This window comes from Crocuta crocuta, unplaced genomic scaffold (assembly GCF_008692635.1).
Source record: "Crocuta crocuta isolate KB4526 unplaced genomic scaffold, BGI_CrCroc_1.0 scaffold175, whole genome shotgun sequence".
NCBI lineage: Eukaryota > Metazoa > Chordata > Mammalia > Carnivora > Hyaenidae > Crocuta > Crocuta crocuta.
The window spans coordinates 1284667-1298623 of NW_027530988.1; the positions used below are offsets into that span (position 1 = coordinate 1284667).

General features: G+C 39.5%; 1 gene segment (V, D, J or C); it reads left to right on the plus strand.

Annotated features, from left to right (window-relative positions):
* Nucleotides 1-3204: 3204 nt before the first annotated feature.
* On the plus strand, nt 3205-5084 carry LOC144236659 (T cell receptor alpha variable 13-1-like). The segment is given in 2 exon segments: nt 3205-3284; nt 3439-5084. Coding segments are annotated over 2 exon segments (426 nt in total).
* The last annotated feature ends 8873 nt before the right edge of the window (nt 5085-13957 follow it).

The following is a 13957-nucleotide window of genomic DNA, read 5'->3' on the forward strand; positions in this document are numbered from 1 at the left end:
CAGAACTCTCCTCATTTTAAAAAATTATTTTTACTTCTGCAATACAGAATGCATGTTATCAGATAGTTTTTCTTTGTCAGAATTTTCATATCACTAAATTCTCACATTGTCTGTCTAACTATGCTATTTGGGAAATGGGATCACTCTTCCCTCTGATTTTGAAGGTTCTGTGTAACACACTGAGACACTGACTCTTCTAAAATTTCATTCATCTTTCCTCAGTCACTAACCCACAAATTTCTTACATAAAATGTTTTAAGAAAAAGCCCTTATAACCGCACATATTGGAAATGTCCCCCTACCTCCCTGCCCTGTNGGTATGTACAAATCATGAAGCCAATGTTAGTTTCATAAACATGGTTCAAAAGTTACAGAAAATGTCAGAGAAAACACTGAAATGCTTCTGTATAAATTTACATTTAAAATTGAATTCAGATGTACATGGGACTGAATGATATGAAGAGTTAAGTAATATATATAAAAATTGTTCCACTAGAAACATCCACTCTAGATTTATTTTATTTTTCAATTAATTTATCAGATGTTTATGCTAATTTTGTCATAGCATATGAAATAATCTTTAAGATCTATAATATCAGTTGCAACCACAGAAATATTCTTCTCAAAATGAAAAATTATCAAAAATTTTGTTTGCAGTATTACATTTACCAACAGCAATGACATGATTTCATTTATATTGGTTGAAATGCTCTGTGCTGACTGCCAGCTCAGAGCCTGGAGCCTATTTCAGTCTGTGTCTCACACTCTCTCTGACCCTCCCCTGCTCACGCTGTCTCTCTCTCTCCTAGAAATAAAATAAAAATATTTTTAAAAAAGTATTAATTTTGATAACCCAATAATTAACTTGGAGAGAGCAACCTAGACAAAATATTATTATATTACACTACCAAATTATTTTTTTTTAGGGTTTGGTATGTTTAATAACTTGGATATGTTTATGATATTAATTTTTTATATATTAATATACATTTGATTTTTTTAAATGTTTATTTATTTTGAGAGAGAAAAAGGGGTGGGGAGGGGCAGAGACAGAATGAGAATCTGAAGCAGGCTTTATGCCTTGTACAGTGCCCAGCGAGGGTCTTGAGGCCAGCTCCGTCCCTCAACCATGAGATCATGACCCGAGTCCAAATTGAGAGTCAGACACTTAATCTACTCAGCCACAGAGGGACCCCAATAAGTAAGAAGTTTTTTTAAAGGAGACTTTNTACATGCATTTCGAAGGACGTTCCTGAGTAAAGCAGATATATGTGTATCCCAGGTGGACATCTCTTAAAGGCAAGATGTGAATATAGAGCATCACTAATCCATTGTTATGAAATGTAATCACTGCATTGGGAGACAAGGGGGAACATTGTCCTCCTGCAGCTGGCTGTCCATGAAGGTATCTGAAAAAGCCTTTCCAGGTTAACACTTTTTGATGATGAGTCAGGCAATAATCAATGAAATAATCATGGGGCTATGAATTTTGCCCATGGCATGATTATACTTGTGCTACAGCTCATGTATAGGACATTGCTCTAAACAGGGCAGACTCATACTGTAATGATCAGTTCTGGATAACATAACTCAAAAGGGAAAATATTGACTTAAAGTATCCATCTCCAAAAAGAGAGAAATTCACCCAAAGGAGGTTTTGGGAATTCCATCCTATGGAGGATGGATGAGTAAATAAAGAAAGAATCTTAGAATGGAGAAATTTTACATATGTAAAAATACACATTTTATATTTACAGACAAATTTATATGTTGATTTTGATTCTTCATCAGGCTTGTCCCTAAATTTTTAAAAGTGTGAAATATAGATGAGGATTTTTTTAAAAATTCTGCCTAATTCCAGAGAACCAGTGAGTACAAATCTTAGGAAAAGGGCTTCCACTTAAGGGAGGTGAGGTTGTCTTGATTGCCCAGGGATCAGTTCTCATGATCAGTAGTCTATTTGTAGTACTCTCCTGGGCAGCCATGGCAATATGTAGGCTTCCCTAAATTCTTTCCTACATTGTAATTGCAGAATATGAAACTATTAAGATAGATGAGAAAGGATTTTTGGCAGAAAGGGATATGTCTGTAAATCTACAACACTAAAGAACTTTACCAATGTCTTAGGGGAAAGAACACTGTAGGGGAGTTTAGGAGAGAAATGACAGAGTATGGAATCTGAACCAGCAATGGCCAAAGAAGCAGAAATCTATGCTAGGAGAGATGGCTTAACATTTGAGGAAACTCCACTAAGGATTTGAGTCACTTGCTGCATTTAGGACCTGGCATCCCTTTTGATATCAGACAGCTGTAGAATAAATGGCTACATGTTTCAAATATGAAACCAATATATTGTGAGAATTCCTATTCTTTTCCCCAATACTTTGCAGTACATAATCCATGTAGCATTAGGAATAGATATCTGAGAGCATGTCAGATTTCCCATCACAAATAACCAAGTAAAAGTGTTTCTTAATTCATGGGCTTTTCCCTCTCTTCCTTTATCTTTGAGCTTTTTATGACAGCTATTTTAATTGACAAAGATTCCACATTTTGACGTCAGGTACTGTCACTTCTCTGGAATTGCCAGGTCGCAGGCAGGACCAGCTCAGATGAGCAGAGTCTGGGATAAGAGGCCTTTTAAATATTTATTCTTTGGCTTACATGTTCCTTTTAAGAAGAATTTTTCTCCATAACAGAAAAATGGGGATGGTACTTTTGGCAGAAAGAGAAGGATTTCTGTTTTCTTTGTCTAAGAGAGTGAATCATGATTCCTTCCTCATCTCAGGCATGTACAGCAAGCCCATCATTGAATAGACAGCAATAGGATCTACCTCTGTAGAACTTAATAGTGACTCAGTAGCGTGCAGAGATACCAATCTTAAGTTTTACATTCTTCGTGTGCATTTAGTCTCTGATCTAAAATGTAATTTGTTTGACCTATTGCTGCCATTATGTATTTGAGCCCCTCAGAGACGCAGAGTGAAGCACCTTCTGCAGGGAGTTGAGCACAGACGTGACCACCAGAGGGTAGTGCGCCTGAGCTGATGGGGACCAGGCGGAGGCATCTGCATGACTAGGCTCTGGCCCAAGCACAGTCGTCTTCTTATTGGCTGCTGCACACGTGGGAACCCGCTCTGACTGGTGGGGGAAAGAAGGGCTGGCCGGTACTGGAAGTAGCTGTGCGGGCTGGAGGAGACAGTTCTGAAACTGATGGTCACAGGGAGGAGCCATGAGGGCGTCCCTGGGGACTTTCGTCCTGCTCTTGTGGCTGTCGCTGCACTGTGAGTTGAGCGTTTATGGGGAATTAGTGGATATTCTTCAGAAGTCAAGACTGGCCTTACTCAGGTTTCCTCCAGTTAGTGGAGGAAAAGGGAATTCTGCAGCATAATAACCTGGGAACTGTTCTCCTTTCTCTGACCTTCTCTTTGTGCACAGGGCTCAGCCGAGGACAGAAGGTGGAGCAGCATCCTTCCACCCTGAGTGTCCAGGAGGGAAGCAGCTCTGTTATCTCCTGTAGTTACTCAGACAGCGCCTCAGAGTACTTCCCTTGGTATAAGCAAGAACTTGGAAAAGGTCCCCAGCTCATTATAGACATTCGTTCAAATGTGGCCAGAAAAGAAGAGGAAAGACTCACTGTTTTATTGAATAAGACGGCCAAGCATCTGTCCCTGCACATCGCAGCCACCCAGCCTGCAGACTCAGCGGTCTACTTCTGTGCAGCAAGTACACATTGCGTCCCAGACACCTGCCGCCTGTGCTCAAACCTGCCACGGGGCAGCCCCTGTCCTTTGACACAGACCTTCAAGTAGAGCATTTGTGCTATTGTTTGTCTGCAGGTGGAAGCTAATGTGTTAGACATAAAACCTAACATAAGGCTCTTGGGCTCAAGATGACCCAGACAGGGTCAGAACATTTTGTTTAATTCTGCTTATTAGATTCTTGAAGGGAGTTAGTAAGGTTTTATTTTGAAATTCGTGTTTTAAAGCCAGCTTTACATTTGCTGTTCAGACTTCTGTCCTACAAACAGCCAGTTGGTAAACTATCACATTTCTATGTTGGATTAGCTTTCAACTCTTGTCTTTTCAATACTACAGATGTTATTTTTGGACTGTTATAAAACTTTAGATGCTAAATATAGAAAACATGTAAAAAGCAAAGTGTGAAATTAATAATTGCATAAATTATTATCAATGTTTGGTTTACTTTCTCCTTAAACTGTAATGTAATGGATTCTGATTGTTCCACTCAATGTTATATCCTGAATTGAGGCTTCTCCTCTAAAATTTGTTTTTTAATAGCTCCATGAGAGATTTTCAAGAATCACAGTTGTATTTAATTTTCTTCGTTGTCTGTCTTTCTGGCAATATTTAACAATTGTTTCTATGTGTTTGGATTAATTTCTTCTTGGGAAAATGTGACCTGGAATTTTCTTGAGAGCTCAGTGGTGGTATGCATTTTATGTGTATTTGAGGGAAATTAAAAACAGAGGTGGTTTACTTAATAATTGAGTTGAGAGTTAGACTCTTCTCAACTTTATGTTAGTATATGTTCACATCTACACTCATATAATTTAGAATGGAAAGTTGTATCTTTCAATCATCGTTATAGTACACAAACTTTTTTTACATAGTTGATCATCAGTAGATGTTTGTTTATTTATTTAAATTTAAGTTTATTGTCAAGTTGGTTTCCATATAACACCCAGTGCTCATCACAAGTGCCCTCCTCCATGCCCATCACCCATTTCCCCCTCTCCCCCAGCCCTATAAACCCTCAGTTTGTTTTCAGATTTTAAGTGTCTCTTATGATTTGCCTCCATCCCTCTCCTGAACTATACTTTCCCCATTCCCCTCCCCTATGGCCCTCTGTTAAGTTTCTCCTGTTCCACATATGAGTGAAAACATATGGTATCTGTCTTTTTCTGCCTGACTTATTTCACTTAGCATAATACTGTCAAGTTTCATCCATATTGCTACAAAGGACCTGATTTCATTCTTCCTCATCGCAAGTAATATTCCATTGTATATATTAAACCACATCTTCTTGACCATTTGTCAGATCAGTAGATGTTTATTAACGAAAGAAGGAAAAGGTGAATTCTGCTATATATTTAAATTTTTATTTAAGCTGTGAGGAAAATAAATTTATAAGTTGACTTGTAAAGAGTAAATTCCTAAAGTCCGTATTTGTTTATTGAAGAACATAGTATTTCCTTCAACAAAGCTTCACTGTTTTAAGGTAAAGAAACTTATTCTGAGACATTTAATTTTTATTGTTCCTTAGGATTGAAATCTTTCTTCCTGGGATATGTGGGGGAAATTATCATATATACTCATCATGTACCCACTTACGTCTTCTTAGAGGATTGTAGGAGGCATTTAGGTTAACATTTATAGTAGAGATAGCTTGCTTACAGATTTTCCTATCTTAACTTCATGTTTTGACTGAGTTAAGCATTACTTGTGCAGGTGTTTTTTTAAAGGTAATTATTTTGGTGTTGACGATAGAATCAATATAAGGAAGGAATTTGCACGCAGCATTAATTTCCAAACGTTCCCACCTCTGCTCAAGGGCAGGCTATCTTCAAGGTATCTCATATTCTTCCTAAAGATGGATACAATTGGTGATGTGGTATGGTGGGAATGCCACCTCTTGGCTGAGTTATGCCGGTCATTTATAAGCTAACTGGTTGGTCCTTGTAGGGAAATTCATTAGGTTAAATTAGGTTTAAAATATCTGAGTAAGAGAGGTCAGTATTGTAGGCCAGTACCTCAGTCAGCTTAAGTTTTTTGATTATTTGGTTATACTGTCGGCTCCTGTGCAGTAGGAGGAAGGTGACTCTTGATTGGTCCATTTCCTCCAAGCCTGATAAGGAGCCAGAGGGAAGCACAGCTTATATTTTACCTTTTTACTTCTTTTTTTTATGTCTTTATTTTATTTTTGAGAGACAGAGACAGAGAGCGAGCAGAGGAGGGAGAGAGGCAGAGAGAGAAAGAGAGAGAGACAGAATCTGAAGCAGGCTCTAGGCTCTCAGCTGTCAGCACAGAGCCTGACATGGGCCTTGAACCCATGGACTGTGAGATCATGACCTGAGCTGAAGTCAGACACCCAACTGACTGAGCCACCCAGGCCCCCCACCATTTTACTTCTTCTTAAACTGAGTTAGAAGACAGAGTAGGTGCAGTTACTATTAGCGCAACTGCTTTCTCATACTTAGGTGAGAACGTATTCACTAGAAGAAAAGAAAACTTACCAGCCAGAGTGTCTGGAGTCAGTACCTAGCTTAGATCCAGACTCGTTCAGGTTTTAAACCTTCACATTGGTTGGCGGATTTGTCGCCGCTGTTTCTGCACAATTCATCACAGGCCCAGTGGCTTAAAACAACAGAAATTCTTTCTGCCCTTGTTCTGAAGGCCAGAAGTTGAATTAATTTCACTGGGCTGATAACACGCTGCAAACAAGGCTGTACCCCATCCAGACACTCTAGGGAGACATAAATCCTCGCTTCTTACACCTTTGGTTGCTGCCTGCGTTTTTGGCTGGGGACCATGGCACTCTAACCCCTGCTTCCCTAGTTTCATTGATTTCTCTTTTTGCCGTCTTCAAACCTCCCATTGATTCCTCTTAGAAGTATACACATGACTATATGTAGGCCCACATAATCCAGGATTATCTCCTCATCTGAAAATCCTTAACTTAATCATGTCTTCAAGGTTTTTTTTTTTTGTCCTCCATTTTCACCTGATATTTATTTATTTATTTATTTATTGTTCATTATTTTGCCTCTCACAATTGGCATGGCTGGTGCTTTCTTTTCTAAACTGAGAAAATAGTATACATTTAGAGAGAGTGCTGTCGTGAAAATAGAAGGCACATCACTCATTTTATTTTCTCAATGTTTTAAATATTCATTACTGAAATTCTATAAAAAATGGACTATTTGGGGGTCCAGTTCTATCTGTGAATATTGAATTTAATACATAGTATAGATTCATCTAATTATTATACAATCATGATGCAGAACGACTTCATTGCTCTACCCAAATCCTTTGTTCTGTAACTTAAAATTTTTTTTTAAATGTTTATTTAATTTTGAAAGAGAGAGGGCAAGGGAGGGGCAGAGAGAGAGAAGTGGATTCTGTGTCTACAGAATCCAAAGCAGGCTCTAGGCTCTGAGCCATCAGCACAGAGCCTGACACAGGGCTCAAACCCATGGACCACGAAATCAACACCTGAGCCAAAGTCAGAAGCTTAACTGCCTGAGCCATCCAGGCTCCCTGGTTCTATAACTTTCTCATCACACTCTCTCCCATCCATAACTTTTTGTACACCTGTTTGTTGTTTTATATTTTTATCTTATAAGAATGTCATATGAATGGAAGCAGACAATACATAATATTTTGATAACTCTATGTCTTAGTGAGAGGAAGCTCACGCCACCAACACCTGTATGATATCCGCCTCTCCTGCAATCTCAGTGTTTCTTATTCCTGATTTTTAAAAATAAGTCATTGTTTCAAGTGTTTAGACTCTTTTAAAGATTTAATTAATATTTTTGGAAAAGAAACACTATAGCCATCAAAATGGAGTGGTTTAGTGGACTGTGGGACCAATTCATCTATTCAGGTTGTGACATGTTCTTTATAGAGGTCTAAAAGTCTAGTTGTATCTACTTTATTCTAAATCTGTCTAACATTTAAGACAAATTTTATTGATTAAATTTCCCTTTACTTGTACTAATTGGGGTATGTTTATTATTTGGCTTTTCAAGGAGATGACACGAAATAACACATGCAACAATTTTTACCTTTGTGGCACTAACAATGGCTTTGCAGAGCTGAAGGATGGGTATTGTCTCAGGTAAAGGCTATTCTCAAACAAGTTATTTTATCAGTAAGAGAACAAAGTCAGGTAATTCAAAAATTGTAACATTTATCATTAAAGTGGGAATATATTTCTAAAAGGACAAAGAAGCAAAAGGATGGAAAGAAGAGCATGAGAATCAGTGGTGGCAAACATCAAAGAGAATTTCCTTCTAAATGGTCTTTGATGGAGTTGTCTGCTTTGTGCAATCATGTTCGTTTCAAGTTTCTTGGGTCGGCATCCACTTCTGTGAATGGTCTGCTTCTGCGGATTCTCTCAAGAACCTCAATTTAAGATTTCTAATATGAGCAACATTTCCCATTCTTGTCAATGAAGGATCCATGAGGTCATAAGAGTGGGTAAATGTGTAGCCAAGGACCCATTTCTAGTAGTTTATCTGCTGAACTGGTAATAAAAAGTGCCTAATAAGGTCATTTTACATATTTCAGTGGCAGTATTTCTCTGGAATTTTGTTCAGAGCTGATTAAATGAAAGGTCAGAGAATAATCTGGGCCTGGGATGAAAGGAAGAGTGTGAAAGATTTATTTATCCAGCTCCGTTTGTGAGGATTGGAATATGTATGGGTTGGGACATCTGAGTTACGTGGGCTGCAGAGGGCAGTTTATGGTGAGACAGTACAGCACTTTGTGAGGGAAGGACGCAGGGCCACAGGGGCTAAAGCTGCCATGCACCAGGCCACACTAGTTCCACTACGGTACCCCATTTCAGTTTTCTTTTTAAGCTTATGTATTTATTTTGAGAGAGATGGACAGAGAGTGAGCGAGCAGGCCGAGAGAAGGAGAGACAGAATCCAAAGTGGACTCAGAGCTGTCAGCACAGAGCCTAACGAGGGACTTGAACTCACAAACTGTGAGATCATGACTTGAGCCAAGATCAAGAGTCAGATGATTAATGACTGAGCCACCCAGGTGCCCTTCATTTTGGTTTTAATATTCCATTTGTTGTTCTACTATAAGAGAAGATTGGGGCTGGGGGTGATAGTAGAGGTGAAGTTTCTGTGTGAGGGGAGACCTTACCTACCATCCCAGAGAAATTTGCTCTGCTATAGAGAGATTAATAGAAATGGCACAGTGGGAAACACAAAACCCACTTGGTATTTAACTCATTTTGTCATTGCTGTGATTGTCTGATAGGACAGTGCTCAATTCATCTCATAAATACTACGCTATTACCAGTACACACTCATAGCTCATGGTGGGAATGCAATTGTGTAAGTTCCTTATGGAGATACTCAAGTGCTTCCTTGGGACAGAATTCCAGACCATAATCCAGCTTTCCAGATTTCATGGGATTTTGTTGGTGTCAAGACAGGCACGAACAGCCCCGTGTCGGCCATCCTAGGAAGTTTCCCAAGCAGTATTTGGTTAATGTTGCAACCAATACGTCCCTTCTGTCATGTGTGGTCTCTGCAGATGTTTACAAGTGTTCCTTGGAGATCATTTGGCGCCACCAGGCAGCTGTCCTGGCTTTGGTATATCTTGTTCTTGTGGATCCAACAAATCAAGATTTTTAGTGATTCTTTACAAAATTGAGTCCAAGCTTGCAACATCTAAAATGGAATTACTGAAATTTTCCATGGATTTGTCTTTATGTTCTGGCAGAAGCACTTGCATAAGAACCTGGGTCAGAAAGGTATGTTCAGTATGATGACCCCCTCCTTTCCCCTAACTTCTGCAGTGTCTTTTCGATTGTGAGACTTTGTCTTCATGACAAAAAGTTTTGAATAGCATGAAGACATATAATTCATGTAGTTGCTGTCCTTTTCCAATAGGAGGCATGAGAGGGTTAAGGAAAGTTAGAAAGTTAAGGAACTTCATTGTCTTTACAGTATTTGGAAGCTGTGAGCGCCATTAAAGCATATTGAATGACACTGACTACATAAGTTTTTGCAAATTGATATGCCCTAGAGATATCCACTAGTTCAGCCACTTGAATTAATGTTTTTGCTACGTGATTGGATTTTATAAGGGAGTCTGGAGTAGTAATTGCATGACCAGTCTGGTATTTTCTCTTTTTATGTTTAAGATAAGATTATTAAAAATCTATTAATTCAGAAACTGATCTGAGAGTGTCCAAATGATTAATCCTGGAAATGGACACTTCTCAAATGCCAGAAGCATAATCATGAGATTCCCTTCATTGAGAAATGTGTTAGAGTTTAAGAATAGGAGGAGAAGTTAATATTTCACATTTATTCAGCCAACTGATAGAAAACCGTTAGGTGTTTTCAGAAAGTTAACATCTACCACTTAGAGAGAAGGACAGTTGGCACTCTATGTAGTTCCATCATATTTCATGGAGACTGCAGTACAAATTCTGGAGATGCTTCAACCAATGTAGCTGAGGCTACAATGATTTTGAGACAAAGACGTTAAGACTTTGCTACTGTATCAGGAGACCAACAATAATAGGCAATGACTTTTTGCTGTTTGCCATGATGTTGAGGAATATCCCTAGGGCACAAGCTTCTGTTTTTTTTTTCCTTAATTTGAGAGAGAGAGAGATAGAGGCTGAAGGAGACAGAGAGACAGAGAATCTCAAGCATGCTCCATGAGGAACCTGAAGCAGGGCTCAAACTTATGACACTGGGATCTTGACGTGAGCCAAATCAAGATCAAAAAATCAATGGACTGAGCCAGCCAGGCACCCCACAGCTTTACTTTTAGCGTATGTATCCAGAGAACATGAAATTACAATCAAATATTGTATGATCAGCAGTCCTGTGGAGGTGTATGGGGTCACCAAGAGTTTATTCTCCTCAGAACTGAGCATAGAAAGTATCAAACTTACTGTGGCTCAACTGGGGTAATCAAAAATATACATTCAAGTGTTGGATAACCTAATGACCAAACTCTAGTCTACTCTGGGCTTTCTGAACAGAGCTGAGCTGTCAAAATTAAACAGTGTAAGAAGGAGACCTCAGTGACAGGATCTATTGTCTGAGGGCTTCAATCTAAACTCTTCAGCAAAGAGTGATTAGATTTTTCTGCTTTTGGCCCCAACAGGGGTACATGAACAGATACTGATAGAGAAGAGAAATACTGACATAACACGTATATTGAAAAAGTTACAGTAATTAGTCTAAACACTTTGCCTTCTTATCATAACATGATTTATTTCTACATTAGGGGACACTACAATAGTGTGAGCTTACATGATTCTTAATCTTATGTTGTTTTAATAACCCATTACATGTAGTATTTTTAAGTAAGTGCCATCCCCCCACTTTCATCACAGATGCAATGAATGAACATACCAGTTAAGCCATCAGTCCTCATTTCAGTGTTAAATTTTGCAAATTTATTTTCAAATGGAATGGTTTCCAAGTTAAGAGTTGCTTAATGCAAAAGGATGTTTGGGCAGTGAGACTCTCTACTGGAACAGAGAGAAGTGTGACATGACCCATACAATGTGCCACACCAGGAAACCCCTGTTTCCTGTTCTGGAGCTGCAGCAGCACATACCCAGCCACCCTTCCTTCACCCTGGCAGGCTCCCCTCACAGTGCTGAGTCCTGAAGTTGAGGTAGACAGTTTCCATGTAGTGGAAGATCTCAAACATGTTTCTGTCCAGCCTTCTGAGGCTGGTCATGGCTTCAAGGTCATGTGTCTAAGTAGGGATGGCCCCTGTGGAAATGCCCTCCCCAATGACTCAATAACAGGGGAGAGAGATAGTGTCTTGTCTGCATCTTGGTGGGGAGGAGGGATAGTATTGTATATAATAGGATTTCTTTGTAACACATCACTTATTCTGAAACCTCTGATTCCATGTTTTCTCCTTCAGGATCCAGTATTGCCTAGAAGGTAACTCCAACCCCACCAGCCATGTTAGTGCAGGAGAAGGGGGCTGTCATCCTGGAATGCACATATGAACCCAGTGATCTAAGTTATAGTGTATTGTGGTACAAGCAGCACAGCGGCAGGGAGATGATTTTCATTGTTCTTCAGGATTCTTAGAAGCAACAAAATGCTACAGAAGCGGTGATTACTCTGAATTTCCAGAAGACAAGGAAACCCATCCATCTTGTCATCTTCACAGCTGCAGAACTCCCCAGTGTATTTCTCTGCACTGATGGAGTCTAGGGTGAGAGGCGTGTTGGAGGAGGGTACCCAAACCCCAGGGCTCTTGTTGATACATCCCCGTGCTGTAGGGCCCAAGGCAGGGAATTGCTGACCCACACAGGAAGTGGCTAGGGCTGTGGCAACTCAGCTGTAGGCTAGAGGGAAACCTGACTCTAAGAAAATACCTCCCAAGGCTAGAATAATCATGCATAATGAAAATTTTTATTGAAATTGTTTATTGAGGGGCACCTGAGTGGCTCAGTCAGTAGCATCTGACTTGGGCTCAGGTCATGACCTCACGGTTCGTGAGTTGAGCTCTACATCTAGCTCTCTGCTATAGGTACAGAACCTGCTTCAGGTCCTCCAACTCCCTCTCTCACTGCCCCTCCCCCACTCACACACACATACACACACACACTCTCTCTTCCTCTCAGAAATAAATAAACATGAAAAAAAGAAATTGTTTCTTAATGACTAGAAGAGCCACCATAAGCAATTTGCCATTTTGCGATTAGATTCAGTTAGAAGAACTGGCTAAAGAAATTTGGAAACCTGTGACTCAAAAATCAGCTCAGATGTGTCTGAGCTGTTTTTTTAAAAAAGTTATAGGTAATGACTTTCTGTTTATTTTCAAGCCAGCATCATCCATACTATCTGGTAACCTCCTTGTATATCTAAATAGAAATTTAATTCTGCTTGTCCCAAACTCCTTCTAGCAGAGTTTGAGGCAGGTTCTGACAATGTGATTTGGAAGGTGGAGGAGAAGGAGAGGGATGTGTGAACCCAAAAAGTATCCAGGCCTGAATTTCTTCCTTCCCTCTGCATGTGTGAAACTGCTACCATGTTGGCTCTGGACTCATGAAGCTCCTGGATGAGAATCCATGGAGAGTGGCCTCCAGGGAACAGCGTGAGCTAAGCTTCCATCTCTGGGTCTAAAGATACATGTTTTCAGGACTTTAGAAAAGATGTGTCCCTGTCCAGAACTTTATCCAAAAATGCTGATTCCTTACTTTGTGGGGAAAAATTATTTGATTAAAGCTTGGCAGAAAAATCTGACGGATGGTAATAGAAAGCATCTTTGAGGCTAAAACTTGTTAATAGTATAGGATTCATAATTGTTGCCTAATTCACATGAGTCACCTTATATATGTAAGAGTCAACAAAACAGTAAGAGAATGAAATAAGAATCTCAGATCATTCAATAGGGATTCAACAACCTCATTTATGATGTTTCTTCTGTCTAGAATTCATATTTTTCACTTTTTAATGATTTTGAAAGTGGTGAATATTTGACTATTAAAATATTTGACTATAAAATAGTATGACTTTTCTACTGAAAAGCTATTATTAAGAAGACAGTATTCCTTACAATTCGTATTATTTTGGGGCCAAGAAATACTGTATTTTAATTAAAAGCTATTTGTTTATGATTTTTGTTTAAGTTTAGTGAGTGTTTAAAAAAGGGCAGTCTGTTCTAAATATTGGGGTACAGTGCTGAAAAACACAAAACACTCAGTAATGACTTGACTTCTTATTACTTTCTCTGTATTCAACCTTAACCCTTTTTTGGGAGTCAGTGGATTATCAACAGGCTCACAATGGATACCTGAAAACACAAAGTACTACATCAAATGCTTTAGAGACTGTTATCCTCTCTGCTACAGAAATGCCCTGGGATGCTCTGTTAAAGAACTTCCGCATCAGGTCGTGACCTAGGAACAAAGTAGACCTGAGAGGTCAGCACTGCTGTTGTTCAGATTTGCAGGTGCCACCTGAAGACTGACATGTGCCTCATAAAGTCAGGGCCCAAGACATCTTGCTGACTCTGGGAGCAAGCCAGAGCCAGAGGCTACCATGCAACCCATTTCAGTCCCCGTCCAGCAGGGGGCGCAGCTTCCTACACAAACACCTTTCCTGTGAGAAACGTGGGCTTACACTGCTCATTGCTCTGTCTCTCCAGTGCTTCTTCCTGCTAAGAATGCAGCACATTCTTTAGGTGACACTCTAGAG